The sequence below is a fragment of the Capricornis sumatraensis genome, chromosome 5, assembly GCF_032405125.1.
Source record: "Capricornis sumatraensis isolate serow.1 chromosome 5, serow.2, whole genome shotgun sequence".
NCBI lineage: Eukaryota > Metazoa > Chordata > Mammalia > Artiodactyla > Bovidae > Capricornis > Capricornis sumatraensis.
Window position 1 is genome coordinate 75,493,742 of NC_091073.1, and position 23,831 is coordinate 75,517,572.

The following is a 23,831-nucleotide window of genomic DNA, read 5'->3' on the forward strand; positions in this document are numbered from 1 at the left end:
TCAAGTTCAAGTCATGGGCAAGGGCAAATTTGGGGAGAAAATGTGAGAGCTGGTTTTTCCTGACTCACCTTTAACATGAGAGGGCAGTCTTTTAGGGTCCCAGTTTACGGTAGGGATGGCTTCCTTTAGATTCCTCACCTGGCTGATTTCTGTGCTTCTCCGCCTGCAGTGTCCTTAAAGCAAAAACGAAATCTGCCAGAATTAGCACTGCCTTAAGGGCAAAAGTGGCTTCTGTGCTTGTTTACCTTTCCAGATTCCCTTTTCCCCTCTTAGGGAACCCTGGTGTCTCTTTCTGTCTTGTTAACAATGAGTTGCTTTTAAGAAGATGCTTTTCTTTTCAACATTTTGTGTTGTTTGCTCAAGGAGAATTGAAGCAGTCTAATAAAAATAGAATTCAACTTCTTCAAGAAAATTTGACTCAAAGTTCAATGGGTCCCCTTTCTAAAATTATCATGTTATTGTCTGCTCTCAAGGAAAACCAACTAGTCAGTAAGTATTTATTGAGCATATATTTGCAAGGCACAGTGCCATATCCTGGGGATTCCATGGTGAGTGTGCCAGAGTCTTGTCTGCAATGACCTGTCCTCTTTGTTGTGCTGTGGAAACTGTGATGAATCATTGTTCTTTGTTCTCTAGAACATTGTGCTGTTCATTTCTTGGTGACAGATTACTGCTTTATTTTAAGAGGATGTAACTTAAGAACACCCAGGTAGAAGAGGTACATAGGGCAAGGTATGTGGATTGGGGCACTGAACTTCCATGAAGTCTGAGGGCCCCACTCTCCCCCCACCGCCACCTCCACATGGTCACCAACACCAAAGCTCTTTTTCCAGCATTTTAATTTATTTTTAGTGGGATGGTTAGTCTAAATAATTGACTGCCATTAGTGGAAACTGGAAGACCTAAAATCCTTCCTCATTAGGATGCAGGTCTTTAGCCAGATTAAGAGTTTTGTGAGGGCTTCTCCCTAGCCTAAAGTTTTCATATTGTGTAATAAGTAGCAGTCCAGGAAACAAATCAGTCTCTTTGGCCTTTTTCATTCGCTCAGGCATGCAGTTCATTTCACAGACATCCATTGAGTACTTCCTGTGAAGCATTTTTACAACAGTGAATATGTGTCCTGGCCCTTCACTCCCTTGTTGAGAAAGAGCAGAGAAAGTCATCTGAACTACCAGTTTTTAAGATGAGACTAGCCCTACCAGCCAATTTAGGAAATTTCCATGTCTTCAACCTACTGAATGGTATAGTTGTAAAGGGTGGAACAATTGAAGAACTATTTTCTATGGAAGGTAATTTGTTGAATAGGGCAGTACTTCTAAAGTTTAGCATGCAAAGGAACCATCTGGAGGGCTTGTTTAAAACAGATTACAGCTTAAAGAGGTGGGATGGGGAGAGGAAAGGGAGGGTCAGGAGGGAGGGGATATATATATATATAATTGTGACTGATTCACACTGTTGTATGGCAGAAACCAATGCAGCAATTTTCCTCCAATTAAAAGATAAATTAAAGAAAAACAGATTATAGGGCTCAACACCTCACTGCACCCACTAATTCTGATTCCTGGATCTGGGATGGAGCCAGAGAATTTGTATTTCTAACAAGGTCCTTCTCACTCTAGCTCACTTCCACATTGTAGAAGTGCTAACAAGCTCTCTGGAATCTCTCTTACAGGAGCATTAGTCCCATTCATGACTGCTCCTCCTGACCTAGTCACTTCCTGAAGATCCCACCTTTTTATATCATCACATTGGACATTAGGATTTAAATACATAAATTTGGGGGCAGGAAGGACACAAACATTCAGACCATAGCATTCCACTCTGAACCCATTAATATTTCAAAAATCTCTTTTTATGCAGGTATCAGACATTAAGACAGTCACTCCAACGATGTAGGCTTCCATGGGGCGCTGAAAGGGAATATGGAGGGATGATACCCATTTCGCTCCCTGAGGAACACAGGCCGAAATGTGAACCTCCTAGAGTCATGGGCAAAGGACATCAGCATTATGGATTTGGTGGAGAAATCTGGCCAAGGTAAATAAACTCAGTCCCTCACATAGAGGTCATTGTTATTCAATTTTCTGTATTTCTGTTGTGAGTCCTTTGTTAACTTAAATCTACTTCTAAACTTATTATTTATGAAAAGATACAGATGGGAACACTAATTATATAATTTCTAATTGTGAAGTCAGTAAAAAATATAAATACCTTTGCTCTCCTTAGAGATGTTTATGTGATCAAAGAATTTGATTAATCTAATTTCCTTACTAACCATATTTTATCTAAAACTAAGTAACATTCCTGAGAGAGATTAATTTTTTTTGGCTTGAGCAAATAGATGGCCTAATTTCTACAAATGTTGTTGACTTTTGAATTCTATTTTTTTTAAAACCATCTATAGTCAGTCATTAGAATCTAATGGGCATTGTTTTCAAGTATTAAAATATTTCAATCATCATTTATGTCTTAAAGTTACCCTTTCGGCAAATTTATTCAAAGGCCAGTTAAACCTGAAGATAAAACACACACACACACAATCTGAGCAGTAAATTAAATGTCACAACATTAACTACTAAGTATGAAATTTATTCAAAACAAAATCCATTGAAGCTTCTCCACACAGAGCCCGCTTACTCCTATTTTATCTAACAATCCTGGCTACCTAGTTTACTGACAATCTAGCTAGCTAGTTTTTTATTCTAAAGCAGTTAAATAAATAGGCCACAGCTAAAGAGGAAAGCAATACCAATAGAGACATGTGGTAGCCTTATGAAAGCCTCAGTAAAGTAATAAAAAGCAGACAAATGAAAAGTCCAATTGGAAAGATGCAAATATTGACACAATGAAGATAGGACCTCAAGTTCATCAATTCATTCGACAGATTTGTTTAAGCCCCCACTCTCGTGGAACTTGCTTTATAATATAATATAGATTTTTAATATCTTAGTAAAGTGGAAATTGTGATCCTGGTTTTACAATAGAGACCCAAGAGGCTCAGTACCTTTCCTTGGGTCAGACAATATGAAGTTTCAGAATGGGGATTTGAATCTGGGTTTATTTAACTCCATAGTCCACATTCTTTTCATTTGTTCATTCATTCACTCATTCCAGCCATTCATTTATTCAGTCATTTGAATATAGCAAGCATTGTTGAGATTAAGGTATAGCTCCTCATGGAGTTTATAGTTCTGGTCCCCAGAATTTGTATATTAAAAAATGTACAATATTCTAAAAGACTTAGAAGTATATTCAGAATTATATTGTGTAAAAAGAAAGCAAAAGACTAGCCTCTTATGAGAAAGAAGTCTTAGTGTCTTACGGAATGCAGCCCTAGGATACTTGGGAAAGGAAATATTTGTTCCAATTAGAATGTCAATCACTCCTGACTCAGAAATGCAGGTTAATATATTCAGTTCTTGTCACACCCTTTTGTGTTAAACGTTATCATTTTTATCATTTAAATGTTATCATTATCATATTTATCTCTTAAAAATATTTCAAGTTCCCTTGCCCTCAGCCCACAGGAATTTTTTACCTGGTGTGTGTGTGTGTGTGTGTGTTAGTCGCTCAACCGTGTCTGACTCTTTGTGATCCCATGGACTGTAGCCCACCAGGCTCCTGTGTCCATGGAATTCTCCAGGCCAGAATACTGGAGTGAGTTGCCATTCCATTTCCAAGGGATCTTCCTGACCCAGGGATCAAACCCAGGTCTCCTGTATTACAGACAGATTCTTTCACTGTCTGAGCCACAAGGGAAGTCTTTACCTGGTGGGGCAAACCCAAATTTTGTTCCTGAAAGATTTATAACCTTCCCTTGGGGCTTCCCTGGTGGCTCAGTGGTAAAGAATCTGCCTGCCAGTGCAGGAGACACGAGTTTGATCCCTTATCAGGAAGGAACTAAGGCAGCCCACCAGGCTCCCCCATCCCTGGGATTCTCCAGGCAAGAACACTGGAGTGGGTTGCCTTTTCCTTCTCCAATGCATGAAAGTGAAAAGTGAAAGGGAAGTCGCTTAGTGACAAGCGACTCATGTGACAAGGAGGAACTAAGCCCATGGGCCGCAGCAACTGAGCCTGTGCTCTAGAACCTGGGACCCCCAAGTACTGAAGCCCACACACCCGAGAGTCTGTGCTGTGAGACAAGAAAAGTGACTGCAATGAGAAGCCCGCCCGCACACCACAACCAGAGAGTAGCCCCACACGACAAAGACCCATCACAGCGAAATAAATAAGTAAATCTTAAAAAACAAAACAAAACAACTAAGCTGTTAGCGATTCTGCCTTGTGCAGCTACTACTCTATTCTATGAATTTTATGCCACTGGGAGCCATGTTGCTGCTGCTGCTGCTGCTAAGTCGCTTCAGTCGTGTCTAACTCTGTGCGACCCCAGAGACTTCAGCCCACCAGGCTCCCCCGTCCCTGGGATTCTCCACTGGAGTGGGTTGCCATTTCCTTCTCCAATGCATGAAAATGAAAAGTGAAAGTGATGTCGCTTGGTCTTATACGACTCTTTGTGACCCCATGGGCTGCAGCCTACCAGGCTCCTCCGTCCATGGGATTTTCCAGGCAAGAGAACTGGAATGGGGTGCCATTGCCTTCTCCAGGGAGCTATGTTAGGAGGTGTCTAAAAGATCCCGGTTCTAGAAATACTCCTTTTCCCCAGCATGGTATAGCGGCAGTCCTGTTGCCCTTCACATTTAGGATCTATAATCCCAGCCTACTTGGAATAATTCTTCCTTGCCTGTTTTCTCCAGAGTCATAATGAGCCCCAGATTACATCATCAGTTCAGTTTCCAGTTCAGTGGGACCATTGTTCTGTTGTCTGGTGGCAGCATTTCTCCCTTAACCTCTAAATGAGCAAAACTCAAGGTGGCTGGGGAGGAAGTAAAAGTTTTCTCAAGTGTAATAAAAACAGTGAGGGGCATCACTCCCACTTCCCCCTGTACTTTTTAGACCATGCATTCTGGTTACAGAGGAAAGTATTTATTGATGACCAGTTCAGAGCATGTGCCACACTCTTCAGGACAACACTGAGCCATAGCTGAGTCATCAATAGGCTATTCCAGCATTCTGTAAATATGACAAGGCCAGTGAATCTTTTCAATTCAACCAATGCCTTATTTCTTTTTGTGGTAAATTGTCAAGAGTATTACTTAGTGAGGGTTATTCTTACCCCACAAGAACACTCACCAACAGAATCTCACAACTGAGGATGTTCTCAATTAGGTAGATACTCTGTGGGCATCCATCAGGCTTTCTGCAGTCACCCGGTGGCTTCATAAACTAAATAACCCTTGACTAATAGTACTCTCGCCTGGAAAATCCCATGGATTGGAGGAGCCTGGTAGGCTGCAGCCCATGGGGTCATGAAGAGTCGGACACGACTGAGCGACTGCCCTTTCACTTTCATGCATTGGAGAAGGAAATGGCAACCCACTCCAGTGTTCTTGCCTGGAGAATCCCAGGGACGGGGGAGCCTGGTGGGCTGCCATCTATGGGGTCGCACAGAGTTGGACACGACTGAAGTGACTTAGCAGTAGCAGTAGCAATATACCCTTAGTCAAGAGTAATACTGTTTAAGATATCATGTAGTGAATAAGGCCTTCAGTTACATTCCATTGATGATGTAACTGGCAGCAATGTAGTGAGGAGGAAAGGGAAATCCTTAATTAGAGGTTCCTGTGAGGATAAGTCATCTTTCATGATGCAGGGGTCTAATGTAGTCAACCACCTACCAGGTGGGTGACTAGTACACCCAGGGAGGTTTTTCTCTATGAATTACTTAGGATTGGTAACTTCTTCTGGTAAACTCAAATGTAGCCAGGCCAGTTATGATGAAGGGGAGTTTCATGTTGCTGAGTTCATACATGAAAACTTCTGTTCCTGCCCCTGTAATAATTTAGTTTATGAAGCCACTGAGAAAGCACCAGGTGACTGGAGAAAGCCTGGCGGATGCCCACAAAGTATCTACCTAATTGAGAACATCCTCAGTTGTGAGATTCTGTTGGTGAGCATTCTTGTGGGGTAAGAATAACCCTCACACTCTAGGACCAATCTCAAAGACTGAGAAAGCGAGTATTTTGGAGTCTACATTGGATAGATGAGATGTAGGATGGGTGTTCACAAGAAACTGAGTTCAGCAGTACAGTATATATTAAAATATCACAAGCACCAAGAATGAAGGCTGCAGTAACTATGGACTTCAGGTGATAATGATGTGTCAGTGGAAGTTCATCAATCCTAGCAAATGTACCACTCTTGTGAGAGATGTTGATAATGGGGGAGGCTAAGATCCAACCAGTCCATCCTAAAGGAGATCAGTCCTGGGTGTTCACTGGAAGGACTGATGCTAAAGCTGAAACTCCAGTATTTTGGCCACCCCATGTGAAGCATTGACTCACTGGAAAAGACCCTGATGCTGGGAGGGATTGGGGGCAGGAGAAGGGGACGACAGAGGATGAGATGGCTGGATGGCATCACCGACCCAATGGACGTGAGTTTGAGTGAACTCTAGGAGTTGGTGATGCACAGGGAGGCCTGACATGCTGCGATTCATGGGGTCACAAAGAGTCGGACACGACTGAGCAACTGAACTGAACTGAACTGAACTGAAGCAAGTGTGAGTTAAAGAGTATTTGATAATCTCTCTACCTTCAAATCTCTCAACCTTGCCAAGAACCTAAAACTGCAATCTAAAGATTGTAAATATGGATATAATCTGATTCTTTAAATTTCTCATAGTGTTCCACAATATGGATGTATTAAATTATTTAGCCATTCTTGTATTTTCTTTTTCTTCTTTTGTATTAACTAAATGTATGAATATCTTTATACAGGCTTCCTTGAACTCAATACACAAAGTTTCTCCAGGGAAAATTCTAAGTAGAAGTTATAGATCATGATATATGAATTATTTTTAATTTTAGCCCCCAAATGCTTTATATTCCCAGAGTAGTATCTAAAAGTATCCATTTTGCCATATTCTTAGCCAACTGTAGTAACATTATCAAACTGTATAATTTTTGCCTATCTAAAGAATAAAAAATTTATCTTGATCATCAGAATGCATTTCTCTGATTAGATTGAGTACTTTTTTCTTACATTTGTTTTCTTATTTTTGACCATATTTCCTTTCTGTTCTTATCCTTTGCTCATTTTTATTGCTTGTCTTTTAGCTATAGATTCTTACAGGTTCTTTATGTTCTGGATATTAGCTATATATGTATCTATTATAAATATTTTTTCTAATCTTTGTTTTATTTGAGCTTTTTTATACTGTCTTGTCTTAAATTTTTTAATAAATTCTCCTTATCTTAAAAAATTTTTTTTCTATTTATTTATTTTGGGCTGTGCTGGCTGTGCTGCACAGGCTTTTTTCTACTTTTGGCAAGTGGGCACTACTTTCTAGTTGTGGTGCATGGGCTTCTCATTGCAGTGGCTTCTCTTGTTGCAAAGAATCCCATGGACAAAGGAGCCTGGTGTGCTACAGTCCATGGGGTCGCAAAGAGTTGGACACAACTGAGCAACTAACACATACACACTCTTGCTGTGGAGCACAGGCTCTAGGGCACGCAGGCTGCAGTAGTTGCAGTATACGGGCTCAGGAGTTGCGCCTCCTAGGCTCTGCAGCACAGGCGCAGTAGTCGGGGTGCGTGGGCTTAGTTGCTCCTCAGCATGTGGGATCTTCCAGATCAGGACTCGAACCCATGTCACCTGCATTGACAGACAGATTCTTTACCACTGAGCCACCAGGGAAGCCCTTTTCAAAAATTTTTCATTTGATGTTATCAAATTTCCTTTTGATTTTTGAGTTTTTAAAAATCTTATTTAAAATGTTTTCCCTACCACCAAGAAAAAAACATATTCGTATATTTTTTTTAATATTTGTATGCTTTTCACCAATTCCTTAGATTTTTAATCCATCTGAAATTATCTCTTTGAATAGTATGAAGTTGAAGTCTTTTTTTTCCAAATGGCTAGTGAATTTTTCCTGTGTTGTTTATTAAAAAATAAGCCTTTTCCCACTGATTTAAAATGCCATCTTTTCATATACTGAATTAACGTATATTGTATTCATCTGTTATTCTTTTACTATCTCACATTACACTGCTATTAAAAAGACGTTCAATTTAATGTTTTCTTTCTTTTCAGAAAGCTTCCTGTTGAACAATTTTATTATTTGTCACAGAACAAAAAAAGTGACATCTACGGAAATGATTCTTTGTAAGTTTGAGGTTTCTTTTTCTTATGTGAAATCAAATAACATTTTTAAGTGGAAATGAGTCATATGCAAAATTTTAATAGTCCCCAAATTTTCCTCAAGTCTAGGGAACTTCTAGGAAAACAAAAGTCTTCCTTTTTTTACATAGAGATCATTGACTATAGAAACCAAGACCAAAAGAACAAGAATAAAATAAATAGACTAAAACCTACTAATAGTTTTTTGCATTTAAATAAAAAAAATTGGAAAAATGGAATAGTAATGTTCAAAAAGATTCATACAGGTCCTCTTGACCCATTTCCCTGCCTTTGACTTTGTTATTCAATCTAATAAGAATCTGTTACATTTCTTAAGAGGGTCATAGAAAAAGCCCCAGTGCCCTCAATAAAAATTTTAATCAGAATTTTATGAAAGTAGTTTGTTATGACAATCTACAAATAACTTTTAATAAAATTACTCTGTAAGTTTCTCTTTTGGATAAAGAATACTTAATTCACTCTTTTCTTAGAGGAATTATTTTCTAGTGTATTATTTTTTGCTCATTGAAATAGTTTGTTGTATATATTACAAAGGCCTGCTTTGTAATTTTCAGAGAAAATACTGACAGCACTGATGTAAAATGAAAATACTAATATTAGTTCTGTTTATAGGGCATAAATTAATATAGAGTTCAGCCACAAGAGGGAGCCAAAAAGTTATGAAATGTGTGGTTGCTAGGCCTTTTTCCCTTTGGGATTAATAAACTGAAAAGGAGAGAGTGGCAGTAAAACCATGGATAGGTTCAGGTCAAGGAATTCGTGTCTCTGAGCATTTTTTATTTTCACTTTATCCTTTCAAACTTTGAATTTTTGAAAAAGCTTTTCTTTAAAAATTTTTATTCTTATTTTTCCATTTTGTTTTTTTAATTGAAGTATAGTTCATTTACCATGTTGTATTAGTTTCAAGTGTATAGCAAAGTGATTTCAGTTATACACATAAACACACACAATTTTTTCCATGTTGAATCAAATTAATTTTAGGTAAGTACTTGTCAAAATCAGCTAAATGAGAAAACTCTTAAATGCTGATTTAATGTTTCATATATAATAGTCAGTCTGGTAGCGCTCAATCTCATAGATTCTTATATTCATTGCTTTCCATTCCCTACTCAACCAGAAATTTAACTGGAAGACATGCTTTTTTTTTTTAGTTCCAACAAACTTAGAGTCCAAATAAAGATATAAACCTTTTAAAGTGCATGTGGATTTTGTGTTTACAATACATTATAGACTAATAAAATTATATGGCTTGTGTACCACTTTCTAAATAGAGGAACATATAAAAAAGCAAACAGTATATTCAATTTTACTGCCTTTACTATTGACTGATATCATTCTGTTCATTTTTCATAATTGAAATATTTCAAAAATATTTGTATAGGCTGAAACTAACTGCTGAAATCCAATGAAAGTTGATGACAGTCCTTCTCTAGTGTGGACTTTGTCCCTGGGCTGTAGTGTCATTTCTTGGCACGTAGAGCTCAGAGCAATTAGTGAACATACAACCTTCTAATAGTGAAGTGATTCAGAAAAGGCATGCCCCTGAGAACTTGATCAGTTTTGTTCTAGCCTCTCTGCAACTGGGCAACATTTACTGTCATGAGAGGTGAGCAATCCTGGGCAAAGGGGCAAAGCACACACTACTTATATGTTTTCTCCAACCAGGCCACACTCAGGTCACTTTAGGTCATGTAATTGCACCACATGCGTGGTGTCAGGCTACCTCAGAGCACTTCGGTGCTCTGCCTATGAGCATGAAGTCAGTAAGAACTAAAGCTCTATTATCATTAGAATAAGTTAGAAATGCAGAACAAGTGGTGAGTGGGGCTGAAGTTAGAATAAGCGTAATGGAAAAAATTGACCAAAAGACAACTGAGATATGATAATATCATATCTGTCTGGTTAATACTCAGTGTTCCAGAAAGTCAATCAGTATCATAGAGACTCTGTAGTTTGCAAATGGGATACTTCTTTATTCTTAAGCAAGTTGCTAATAGAAATGTGAGCTTTTAAAAGTCCTTAATATAAATTAGGATTTGTTTCCTGGTTTTATTCTAGGCTGCCCAAACCACCTAATTCAACAGTAGGGTAAGTAGACAACTGTATTTTCCTTCCCTGTTATAATCTAGAAAAAAATATTGGCCATCTATATGTCTTAGACAGTGTAAGGACAAGCTATATTTTTCATAGTTTTTTTTTTTTCTTAATCAGGCAAGAGAAGAGGCTGATAAAAATCCAAAATAACAGCATTACTGATTTCCCCCAATTATATTCCTGACTGACTTTTTAAAGTAAACTTTTAAATTTAGTACTATTTTATACTGACAAAATTATTGGGAAAATAGTACAGAGATTTCCTATTTACCTCAGATCCAGTTTCCCCTATTATAATACCTTATATTAGTATGGTACCTTTGTCCTATTAATGAGCCAATAGTGGTGCATTAGTACTATGTAGATTTCCTCAGTTTTCCCCTAATGTCCTTTTGCTATTCCAGGATCCTGTCCAGGACACCACAGTACCTTTAGTAGTCATGTCTCCATAGGCTTCTTTTGGCTTTGACAGTTCCTCAGACTTCCCTTTTTCTTTTTTTTAATTACCTCAGGGGACTTTCTTAGTGGTCCAGTGGCTAAGACTTGGTGCCCCCAGTGCAAAGGGTTCAATCCCTGGACTGGAAAACTAGATCCCATGTGCTGCAACTAAGACCTGGCACAGGCAAATAAAAATGAATACTTTAAATGACCTCTAGTTTTGATGATTATCTGTCAGGTATTTTGTAGAATGTCCCCCAGTCAGGACTTGTCTGGTGTCTTCCTCATGATTAGACTGCAGTAGTATGTCTTAGGGAGGAGGACCACAGGGGTAAATTGCCATTTTCATCATGTCCTATCCAGTGCGTAACTTATCACTGTTGATGGTAACCTTGATTACCTAGCTGATGTGGTATTTATGAGGTTCCCCCAGTGTGCAGTTAACCTTTTTTTCTCCTTTTCCCATCCTATACTCTTTAGAAGAAAATCACTATGTGCAGCCCACACTTAAAAGTCTGGAATTAAACTCCACCTCCTTGAAGGCAGGGTATCTGCATAAATTATTTGGTATTGTTTTGTAAGGGAAATGTGTCTATTCCTCCTCATTTATTTAATCACTTATTTAGCCAGTATAGACTCATGGATTTATTTTGTACTCAATACTTGAGTAGCAATACTGTACTACTTTATTTTATCATTCAAATTGGCCACAAGAGCTCTTTCAGTTGGCTTCTATGCCCATACCCCTATCACTGGAGGCATTGTGTATGAGGGTTTTTGGTTTATTTTTCTGTTGGTTTCTTTGTTTTTAAGTAGTTCGTCACTTATCACTGTGGGGCTTTTTCTTTTAGCATTTCCTTACTTTCTGGCAGTACAAGATGCTCCAAGATGCTTCTGGAGTACAAGATGCTCCAGGCTCATCCTGTTTCTGTCCTGCCCCAGGTCTAGAACCAGCCATTTCTCCAAGGAGCCCCAGCTCCTTCCACTGGAGAATGGTATTAGAATCCACTGTCTGAGTGCTTGGTGTCCCTGATGCTGTTAGAGTTCCTATCAATGTTAGCTGGAAATACTAAGCTGGCATTTAAAAATTGCGTTCCAGTTAAAGCAAAGATCTGCTCAAAAGGCTATTAAAAGTGAAGTCTAGGCTCTTTGGGGTTTTCTTTTTTAAAAAACAACTATATGAAGACCTCTGTTTTGGACTTTTCAAATTCTCTTAGTGACAACATGAAAAATAAAAAGTAGTCCTCTTTTGTTGGTTTTATTTTTTTCCTCATGACCTGCAGTTCAGTTCAGTCACTCATTCGTGTCCAACTCTTTGCGACCCCATGAATCACAGCACGCCAGGCCTCCCTGTCCATCACCAACTCCCGAAGTTCACTCAGACTCTCATCCATTGAGTCAGTGATGCCATCCAGCCATCTCATCCTCTGTCATCCCCTTCTCCTCCTGGCCCCAATCCTTCTCAGCATCAGAGTCTTTTCCAGTGAGTCAACTCTTCACATGAGGTGGCCAAAGTACTGGAGTTTCAGCTTCAGCATCATTCCCTCCAAAGAAATCCCAGGGTTGATCTCCTTCAGAATGGACTGGTTGGATCTCCTTGCAGGCCAAGGCACTCTCAAGAGTCTTCTCCAACACCACAGTTCAAAAGCATCAATTCTTCAGCGCTCAGCTTTCTTCAGAGTCCAACTCTCACATCCATACATGACCACTGGAAAAACCATAGCCTTGACTAGACAGACCTTTGTTGGCAAAGTAATGTCTCTGCTTTTGAATATGCTATCTAGGTTGGTCATATCTTTTCTTCCAAGGAGTAAGCGTCTTTTAATTTCATGGCTGCAGTCACCATCTGCAGTGATTTTGGAGCCCAAAAAAATAAAGTCTGCACTGTTTCCACTGTTTCCCCATCTGTTTCCCATGAAGTGATGGGACCAGATGCCATGATCTTCATTTTCTGAATGTTGAGCTTTAAGCCAACTTTTTCACTCTCCACTTTCACTTTCATCAAGAGGCTTTTTAGTTCCTCTTCACTTTCTGTCATATGACCTTATAGCCCGATAAGTTCCAAAGTCTCTTCTTCCTTTGACCTCAGCTCCTCAAACATCTCCTTGGAAGAGCTGTGTAGTGTTTTGATAAAAATCTTCGTAGACCTGCTCAATAGGGCAGAGTCCAGAGATAGCTCATGCCTCTAACTGAATTAGTCAAAGAGAAACTGAATCCCTTTATTTAAATGTGTATGTAGTTAAGCGAGTGTTTGATATTCTGCCTTTTCCTTATTATTTCTTCTCTATTTATGGACGCAAAATGAAAAGTAATATTTATAAATCATTTAATGTAACAGGAATATAATTAGTTTCTACACAGTCTTAGTTTAAAGGAATAAATATACATTCTGGTCATTGGTACTCAAAACTTGAATGGGTTACAACTTGAAAATTTAGTTGAGGGTATAATTTGCAATTTTTTAACTAACAAAAATAACATATATACAAGATATTAAATGAAATTCCATAATATACCTCGACTCAAGAAACACAGAGTCCACAGCTTTCAGGTCTTAAAAGTAAAAAACATTTTCTTAAATCATTACCAGATATAACTTAATACTGTTTGCTAGGAAATATATATTACTAGAATCTGATCAGGAAAAAAGTTTTGCTTAATCCTAAGTGATGATAATTAATGGGGGCCCCTCGCTGCCTTCCTAGTCCTACTTTTACCCCTTCTACACAAAGCCAAAATCCAGGCCACACCCAAGACCAGAAGATCCTAAGAACTACAGATATACATTCTGCAATTTTACCTTCTATTAAGAGGACCAATCTCAGAAAGAAAAAGCTTATTGAATTCTTGTGATTCTTTTTTGTGATTTACAGTCCATAGGGTTGCAAAGAATCGGACACAACTGAATACACACACAGAGCACAACAGCAAACTCTTGGCCTTTAGAATTTACTTTCTAAATTAACAAGTTAATCTCTGCTTTCTGGTGTCTCTGTGACAAAAACAAGATATAATGAAAAGAAATGTAATGACTTTTGTTCAGGAAGTTCTTACCAATATCAAATTAGTAAAACATGGGGTCACCTTGCCCTGGCCTCTGACCTGGAGCTAAATACTTATCAGCAGATTATTCTCTCAGGAAGAATGTAGATAAAGCAGTTAGCAGAGGGCCTGGCATGTGTTTTATTGTCATTGTAGTTAACATTTAAAGGCAGAGTTCTCTGAGCGCAATTCCTACTCATGTAGCAGTTACAATGTCTGAGGACCTTCCAACATTGCTTACTGGGATATTTTCTAGGAACAGGGAGCAGATAGGACCATTTATTGAAATATTCATAACCACATTTCCTTAAACCACATCAAGTCCATGGGAAATGGTAACAGAAGTTCCAAATTTAATCCCACTAATTCCACATTCCCACTGGTTCTTACACCTTAGCTCAACCTGGCACATCCTGGAAAGAACCCAGGAGAATCAAAATGAATTTTCTACCCAGAAAAGTTGCATACATGAAAAGTTAATTAGCTCTAAGACAATTACTGCATTCAATTTACTCCATTAACCATTCTTACCAGTATGTTTTATGACTCAGGTCTCCTGGCTGTTGGACAATATTAGAAGCCCAGCCTTTCTCATTCATTCCTCACTTTCCCTAGGATCTCTTTGTTTCTCATCCAGGTCCCCTGCTTCCTGAGTGCTCTACCTGAAGGTGAATGAGCCAAGCCCTCAAGGCTTTGCATGTGCCTTGAACAAAATGCTCCCTTAGAACGTAGGTTTTACTAGCCTACAGGAAACTCCAGCCTTACCTGACTCAAGCAGACTGGACACTCTCCATGAGCACAAACATGTTTGTTCCTGCTTTATTTGCTCAAACTTTAAATGCTCACTTATTTTCAAGCTTAATGGTAAGAAATTAATTCCTCTTACAAAGGGGACACAGTTCACTATAGAACCATTGAAGCAGGCACTGGAAATACTTATCTAGGAGAAATGACAATCATTGCATAGCATATTAAATGAAGTACAACCAGTATTGCTACAGTGAAAGAGCAGTCACTACTTCTGAGTCTTCATGACTCCCAGGGACATCAGTTAGCTGGGATCCAGGAATGTCCTGATTCTGTGTTCTCATGTCATCATAGAGTTGATGATGTTATACCTTGTTCCAAGCTGTCCAGTAGATGATGTGGCACTTACAAACTGGAAAAGGGTTTAGTGGCTAGCAATAAAATAATGCTATACCAAATTCAAAAGTGTGTTCAAGTGGGAGAGCCTGCCACAAGGGCAAGAAAACCAGATCACTTTACGCAAAAACAAAAATAGCTGACTGGCCTCAGAAATGATTTATGCCTGAAGTCCAGGCTTCTTCTCTTACAAATCAATCTTAACTTCTTGTGGTGTCTGTAAGAAACCAGGAACTTAAGAATCTTAAGCTATGAGGTATTTCAGAGAGCCCACCAAGATGCCAGGGCTGCTGAATTCAGTACAGGTTTGCATCAGGGTGATGAGAACAGATGGCCAAACTAACCAAAAATGACTGCTATTGAAAAATGTCCTATGATGCAAAAGCAATGAGACATTTTAAAATGTTTCTTATAGAAATTATTCTCATTCTTTCATAGTCACACCATCCATAGGAACTTGCAAAAGCTATTATATAAATCCTGCCAATACTTAGATGGAAAATAGTGATAGAAAAATTTCAGTAACAAGACTTTCACATAAACATTTGTGGCATAACCTATACATTTATTTCAGCCTGGTAAATACAGACATCACACAGCCTTCCCATAATTTCTGTGAGTTCTCACTGTGAGCACTAGAAATGCAGTTCAACTTTCAAACCCTTTCCCTAGCCCTTGTCCCGTGAAAGCCCAGAGCACCTGTACTCCTGGAGCGTGTTTTCTATTCAGTTTGCATACGCTCTATTGGAGATCTGAATTATCTGGTTATATTTTCTGGGGAAAAAGCAAACAAACAAATTTATGGTCTCAGTTCTAAAGACTAGAAATTTGAGATGAAGATTTCAGCGTGTTTTAAAACTGTATTTTCTACTTATATATAACACTTCTCTGTTCCTTGGACTTCCTAATTTTGATTCTCCTCTAATTTAGATAACTCTCAACAGTTTTTTTTAAACCTCTGCTAGTTCTTTTTAAGAACTCTGCTTGTTCTTCAAATGAGAAGAAAATTGTATCCCTGTTGTCTTTTTAAATTGTTGAGTTTTTTTTTTTCATTCAGTATACTAGCTATTTTTGGCTCTTTGATCTCTAAACAGTACTGTGTACACTGTGTAGATAAACAGGCAGTATATTTTGTTGATTGATTGCTTAAAGAAACAGATGGCCTGGTTGAGTCCAAGATGGTAAGGGATCATTTTGCCCGTTGAAATTGAATGCCTAAAAGGATTCCATAAAATGAAGTATGGAGATTCTTTAAAAATAAGATGCAGAAATGGAAAGCAACTAGAAATTCTCCTATAGTGTCCCAAAAACTACAAAATCCATATATCTTCCACTTCATATTTTTATATCAGTAGCAAAATATATGCACTGATAAAGAATTCACTACAGTTTATTTATTTTTTATTTTTTTAATATAAATTCATTTATTTTAATTGGAGGCTAATTACTTTACAATATTGTAGTGGTTTTGCCATACATTGCCATGAATCTGCCACGGGTGTACATGTGTTCCCCATCCTGAACACCCCTCCCCCTCCCTCCCCATCCCATCCCTCTGGGTCATCCCAGTGCACCAGCCCCAAGAACCCCATCTCATGCATTGAACCTGGACTGGTGATTTGTTTCACATATGATAATATACATGTTTCAATGCCATTCTCCCAAATCATCCTGCCCTCGCCCTCTCCCACAGAGTCCAAAAGACTGTTCTATACATCTGTGTCTCTTTTGCTGTCTTGCATATAGGGTTATCATTACCATCTTTCTAAATTCCATATATATGCGTTAGTATATGTATTGGTGTTTTTCTTTCTGGCTTATTTCCCTCTGTATAATAGGCTCCAGTTTCATCCACCTCATTAGAACTGGTTCAAATGTATTCTTTTTAATGGCTGAGTAACTCCAATACTTTGGCCACCTCATGCAAAGAGTTGACTCATTGGAAAAGACTCTGATACTGGGAAGGATTGGGGGCAGGAGGAGAAGGGAACGACAGAGGATGAGATGGCTGGATGGCATCACCTACTTGATGGACATTATTCTGAATAAACTCCAGGAGTTGGTGATGGACAGGGAGGCCTGGCGTGCTGCGATTGATGGGGTAGCAAAGAGTCGGACATGACTGAGCGACTGAACTGAACTGAATATTCCATTGTGTACATGTACCACAGCTTTCTTATCCATTCGTCTGCTGATGGACCTCTAGGTTGCTTCCATGTCCTGGCTATTATAAACAGTGTTGCGATGAACATTGGGGTACACGTGTCTCTTTCAATTCTGGTTTCCTCAGTGTGTATGCCCAGCAGTGGGATTGCTGGGTCATATGGCAGTTCTATTTCCAGTTTTTTAAGGAATCTCCACACTGTTCTCCATAGTGGCTGTACTAGTTTGCATTCCCACCAACAGTGTAAGAGGGTTCCGTTTTCTCCACACCCTCTCCAGCATTTATTGCTTGTAGACTTTTGGATCGCAGCCATTCTGACTGGTGTGAAATGGTACCTCATTGTGGTTTTGATTTGCATTTCTCTGATAATGAGTGATGTTGAGCATCTTTTCATGTGTTTGTTAGCCATCTGTATGTCTTCTTTGGAGAAATGTCTATTTAGTTCTTTGGCCCATTTTTTGATTCAGTTGTTTATTTTTCTGGAATTGAGCTGCAGGAGTTGCTTGTATATTTTTGAAATTAATTCTTAAAATAATGTTGTTTTATTCATTTAGCAAAATTAAGAAAATTTCATATGTTTTGTGATATCTATTCCACCAGAATGCTAACTCCATGAGGATAGGGACTTTGGGTCACTGTCATACACCAGGGATTAGAACAGTACTGCCACAAGGAGAGGCCCAATAAATACTGGATGATTAAGTGTTTTCCATTGCACTTCTTTCTATTCTGTTTTGTTTTCTCAACTAAATCTCAGGGAAATCTGCTCCCCGTATCCAATTGAACACCCCTACCATACACACATCTCCCGTGGAGCCATGTTCCCGACTTTTACATCACCCAGGGATCTCTACACTGGCATTAAAGCCCGAACCCAACAGCCGTTCCCTCCCACGGTGCCAACAAAGCCTTATGATACAACAGTTTTGAAGACAAGAGGTAACATGATTTCAAATCAGAACAGTATTCATTCTTTTTATATTTGAAGTTTATTCAATAATAAAATTAAACAAAGGACCCCATTATAGACTAAATTAAATTCTCTGCAGATGCTCTTTACTTTTCTTTACAGAGCTTCCTATGATATAACCAGAAACCAAATGTAGAATTAGTTGCTTGTATTCTACTTGTATTTTCAATGTTTATTTCCTTCCCGTTCTCTCTATGGTTTAGCTTTGATAAATTTCATTCTAGCTCAAGTGATCAGCACAAAGGACAACATTTGGCTCAGAGGTTCAGTCTAGACATGTGTGTAGCTGTTGGGATAAAATTGAAAAGATCATTATTGGAATAAGACTCAGGAAGTAATAAGATCAATTTAATCAATTCCTTTGAACACTCTGGAGGGTCTTTTCGCAGATGCAAACCTTGGGGTCTTCCCAGATATGTTTCACTAAAGAGGATAGTAAGCTCATACACTAGCCATCAATTCTATCCCATACTAGACGCCTCAAAGCAGAATAAATCTATGGAGAAAGACAAGATACTAGAGGGCCAGTAACTGAAGATGACAAAAGAGGTACATGGCAGACAGAGGTAAATATTTGTTGAATGAACTTTGGTAAGACCCAAGAACTACACTATAATGCAGTTTCTCTACATGAATATTTGGACCCAGTCTAAGAAGAGAATACTGCCATGATCAGTATCAACCTCAGCATCATATTAGGAGGCAGTAAATTTTGAAAGATATGGTGGAATGTTTAAGAGCATGGACTAGGGAGTCCAACTGCATGGATAGCATTCTGGCTCTGCCATTTACTCACCACGGGCCATGGGAAAGTTTCTTAACTTCTCTGCCTCCACTTCACAATCTGTAAAATGGAATAGTCATGCTTACTTCATAGATAATAGAGATTGTGTTAGCAGCCACTATTTTTATTACATACTTTGCTATATATAATGATTTTAGTATGTGTATAGCATGCTGAATCATTCCATAAAAGGTAGTGAAAGCTATATCAAATATATATAGAGATATTTATCTATATACATATATATACACACATGTATCCAACAAGTCCATTCTGAAGGAGATCAGCCCTGGGATTTCTTTGGAGGGAATGATGCTGAAGCTGAAATTCCAGTACTTTGACCACCTCATGCAAAGAGTTGACTCATTGGAAAAGACTCTGATGCTGAGAGGGATTGGGGGCAGGAGGAGAAGGGGACGACAGAGGATGAGATGGCTGGATGGCATCACTGACTCGATGGACGTGAGTCTGAGTGAACTCCAGAAGTTGGTGATGGACAGGGAGGCCTGGCGTGCTGCGATTAATGGGGTCGCAAAGAGTCGGACACAACTGAGTGACTGAACTGAACTGATGTATATATGTATAGGATATCTAAGCAGTTGAAATTTTTATGATCCCATTAGGTAAATCATCAAAGTAAATTTTTTTCAATCCCTACATTTCATGCAAAGATGGGCTCAATGCAGGACAGCCCAAAGATTGGCTCAATACAGGACCTAACAGAAGCAGAAGATACTAAGAACAGGTGGCAAGAGTACACAGAAGAACTGAAGATCCATTCTGAAGAAAAAAGATCATCATGACCCAGATAATCACAATAGTGTGATCACTCACCTAGAGCCAGACATCCTGGAATGTGAAGTCAAGTGGGCCTTAGGAAGCATCATTACAAACAAAGCTAGTGGAGGTGATGGAATTCCAGTTGAGCTGTTTCAAATCCTAAATGATGATGTTGTGAAAGTGCTTCACTCAATATGCCAGCAAATTTGGAAAACTCAACAGTGGCCACAGGACTGGAAAAGTCCAATCCCAAAGAAAGGCAATGCCAAAGAATGCTCAAACTACCGCACAATTGCACTCATCTCACATGCTAGTAAAGTAATGCTCAAAATTCTCCAAGCCAGGCTTCAGCAATATGTGAACTGTGAACTTCCAGATGATCAAGCTGGTTTTAGAAAAGGCAGAGGAACCAGAGATCAAATTGCCACCATCTGCTGGATCATTGAAAAAGGAAGAGAGTTCCAGAAAAGCATCTATTTCTGCTTTATTGACTATGCCAAAGCCTTTGACTGTGTGGATCACAATAAACTATGGGAAATTCTGAAAGAGATGGGAATAACAGACCACTAGACCTGCCTCTTGAGAAATCTGTATGGAGGTCAGGAAGCAACAGTTAGAACCGGACTTGGAACAACTGGTTCCAAGTAGGAAAGGGAGTACGTCAAGGCTGTATTTTGTCACCCTGCTTATTTAACTTCTCTGCAGAGTACATCATGAGAAACGCTCGGCTGGATGAAGCACAAGCTGGAATCAAGATTACAGGGAGAAATATCAATAACCTCAGATATGCAAATGACACCACCTTTATGGCAGAAAGTTAAGAAGAACTAAAGACCCTCTTGATGAAAGTGAAAGAGGAGAGTGAAAAGTTGGCTTAAAGCTCAACATTCAGAAAACTAAGATCATGACATCTGGTCCTATCACTTCATGTCAAATAGATGGAGCAACAGTGGAAACAGTAGCTGACTTTATTTTTGGGGGGCTCCAAAATCACTGCAGATGGTGATTGCAGCCATGAAATTAAAAGACTCTTACTCCTTGGAAGAAAGGTTATGACCAACCTAGACAGCATATTAAAAAGCAGAGACATTACTTTGTCAACAAAGGTCCATCTGGTCAAGGCTATGGTTTTTCCAGTAGTCATGTATGAATGTGAGAGTTGGACTATAAAGAAAGCTGAGTGCCGAACAACTGATGATTTTGAACCATGGTGTTGGAGAAGACTCTCGAGAGTCCCCTGGACTGCAAGGAGACCCAGCCAGTCCATCCTAAAGGAGATCAGTCCTGGGTGTACATTGGAAGGACTGATGTTGAAGTGGCCACTTGATGCGAAGAGTTGACTCATTTGAAAAGACCCTGATGTTGGGAAAGATTGAGGGCAGGAGGAGAAGGGAACAACAGAGGATGAGATGGTTGGATGGAATCACCGACTCAATGGACATGAGTTTGGGTAAACTCAGGGAGTTGGTGATAGACAGGGAGACCTGGCATGCTGCAGTTCATGGGGTCACAAAGAGTCAGACACGACTGAGCAACTGAACTGAACTGAAATTAGTTAATTCTGAAATTACGTGAAGTGCATACAATTAGGAAGAAATCACACAAACGTGTTAAATTTATAAAAACTTTTCAGTGCAGTTGTAGACCAGGGATTGAAGAAATAAGTTACCACCTTAATCTTCTGTTTCAAGCATCTATCTGTCCTTGACCAGTTAGTCATCTTTGGGGGATTTTAAAAAGATGAATATATTCTAATAACCCTAATAAAGTAAACCTTCCCAGGAACTAGTACTACTTTGGGTTTTCTACTCTTTCACTTATTTTAACTCTTCTTTTTTAGAAATAAGTAGAATCTTGGTTAAGAGAAGCTCTAGAACCAGATTGCCTAAATTTGAATTATTGCACTTATTCATTGTGTGACCTTGAGAAAATTGCTTATTTTCCTTGTGCCTCAATTTCCTCATTTGTTAAAGTAGAAATAATAGTACCTTCCTCATAGCACTCAGTACAATACTAGCAGTATAATACTAACATTATAATAAATGTTCAATAAATGCCAGCCTTTGTCCTTATTACATATGGCGATGGGTGTTCAGAGCATGCTTTAATGTGGAGTTTATCATGGGACCAGAGGAAGCCAGGCTGTATTTGGTAAAGCTTCTCCAGCTACCACCAATACCTAAAAAGCTGTATTCCTTAAATGTTCTATTTAAATACTTCTTTTGGTAAGCACATACTAACTCCATTTCTTGATATTTAAACAGAGAAAACCTAAAACAGGTGGTATAGAAATGTATTTGCTGAGCCTTCAGAGACCAAAAAGAGTATCTAGGAAGAGATTTATGATTTACCTAAGAATCCCTTTACCTATGATTTACTTAAATCACCTTTTTAAAAAAACAAAGAAAGGAGCAGTACTGCTGCCCCCTCAATCTGCTGAAGGCATCAGGCTTAGAGACTCATTCTTGCTCTGTGTGGCCCACATGCTGTTTACTAAGGGCAAGAGTTCAAACAGAGCTATAACTATAAAGCTCAAATGTGCACCCGAATTCCTCTCTCCCTCCTATTATCTTGTTTGTATTTATTGCACCCATAAATCCTATTAATTAAAAGGCTGCTTTTCTGGAAAATTTCAGGTAACCCATACAGATATGAACTGCTTGATTTTCCAATGGATTCCAAGAAGAAAGCATTGGTTTGGCCGGGTCAGCGTGTGTATTTTGATGTAAGTATCTTTTTAAATGTGTGTTTAAAACAAAGTAAAAGATGCTTTTGCATTCTATGTTTATAAAAATCCAAAAGATAGATTACTTTTATCTTCTATACAGATGGAAACATTGAGATTTTGACCATGATTCACATTTTTTGTTTGTTTTCTTAAGTGATTTTGTGTAATATTTCCATATTTACAAAAAGTTCCCCACAAAATGAAGTAAACGAGGACTGTAGATCATTCACTGTCTCTGCAACTCTGTTCTTATTATTCATAATATATCAAGTAACTTCGAATATACATAGAGTAAATGGGAGGTTTACAGAAAGATTTGCAATTTAATGTGCCAATTACAGTAGTATCTTTGTGCAGAATCAAAAATAAAACAGTAGCCACCATTTATTAAGAAATTGCTACACCTTAACTTCTTTATATATAGAGTGTCATTTGGCCCTTACAATACACTCAAAAGGTTAGTATGATCATTCCCATTTTATAAATGAGGAAACTGAGGCTCAGGGAGTTGGTAACTATCTCACAATCATAAAACTCAGGCTCATGAGACTCCAGTCTCTGTTCTTAACCTCTCTACCAGGACTCCACATAATACAAAGAGAACACTTTTAAATCATGAAGGAAAATATCTATTTAAAAATAATAATAGCTGACATTCACTGGCCAGTTAGTTTGTGAGAGGCAATACCAAGTGTTTTCCATATATTATGTCCTTGCATCTAATAGTCTGTGAAGGAGGCAAGAAATAATGATGGAAACCTAGAAACATCTGAATTTCTCTGGGAAAGACTACTGTGGCAGGCCAGAGTGTGGTCACTGCAATGTCATACAGTCATCTATGAAGCATCTGTTTGTTTTTTGTAAAGTTATATGTCAAGAAAAATCCTCAAATAATCATCTATCTGACTATATGACTTTTATTCTTTCAAGCAAAATCTATATCAAAGTAACCTAGAAATATGAGAAGTTCTTTTTCTTCCAGTTCCTCTCATTTCTACCTGCTGGTTAAAATACTGCTGTAACTCGTGTCACCCCCCCCCTTGGTGATCTTGATTAGCACCCCTTTACCCCAGTGTGAATTCCGGTGCTTTGACTGAGCTACACTGACCCTTTGCTTCTGGCCTCCCTCCTCTCTTCCTTCTCACAGCCTGGCTCTGTTCACTGGTCCCTGAGCAGGTTCATGGCCACTTCCTCTTCCTGAAATGCTCTCCTGTCTGTCATCTCAGACTTGCTCTTTCTTCAAGGCTCAGCTCAACCCTCATTGTTTCTGTTGCATAGCAGAGAGCGGACCAAATTAGGAAAACTGTGTTCCAGTTCCTGCTGTATCTGCCATGTGTCCTCTAATGGGCACGCTCTCTGTTCACCCTCTTGCCGCCTTTGCTTTTCCTCCATTCTGTCCCAGGCAGCCTTCCTCCTACCATGCATCCTC

At 38.8% G+C, this 23,831-nt stretch overlaps 1 protein-coding gene across 1 annotated transcript in view; it reads left to right on the forward strand.

Annotated features, from left to right (window-relative positions):
- The window catches only part of SPMIP4 (sperm microtubule inner protein 4), a 40,688-nt gene that overhangs the window by 8,121 nt on the left and 8,736 nt on the right, over positions 1–23,831 (forward strand). Inside the window, exons 2-6 of the mRNA XM_068972310.1 lie at positions 1,861–2,037; positions 8,152–8,223; positions 10,318–10,347; positions 17,898–18,079; positions 22,311–22,399. Coding sequence (XP_068828411.1) covers positions 1,861–2,037; positions 8,152–8,223; positions 10,318–10,347; positions 17,898–18,079; positions 22,311–22,399 — 550 coding nt within the window. The remainder of the gene's footprint in view (positions 1–1,860; positions 2,038–8,151; positions 8,224–10,317; positions 10,348–17,897; positions 18,080–22,310; positions 22,400–23,831) is intronic.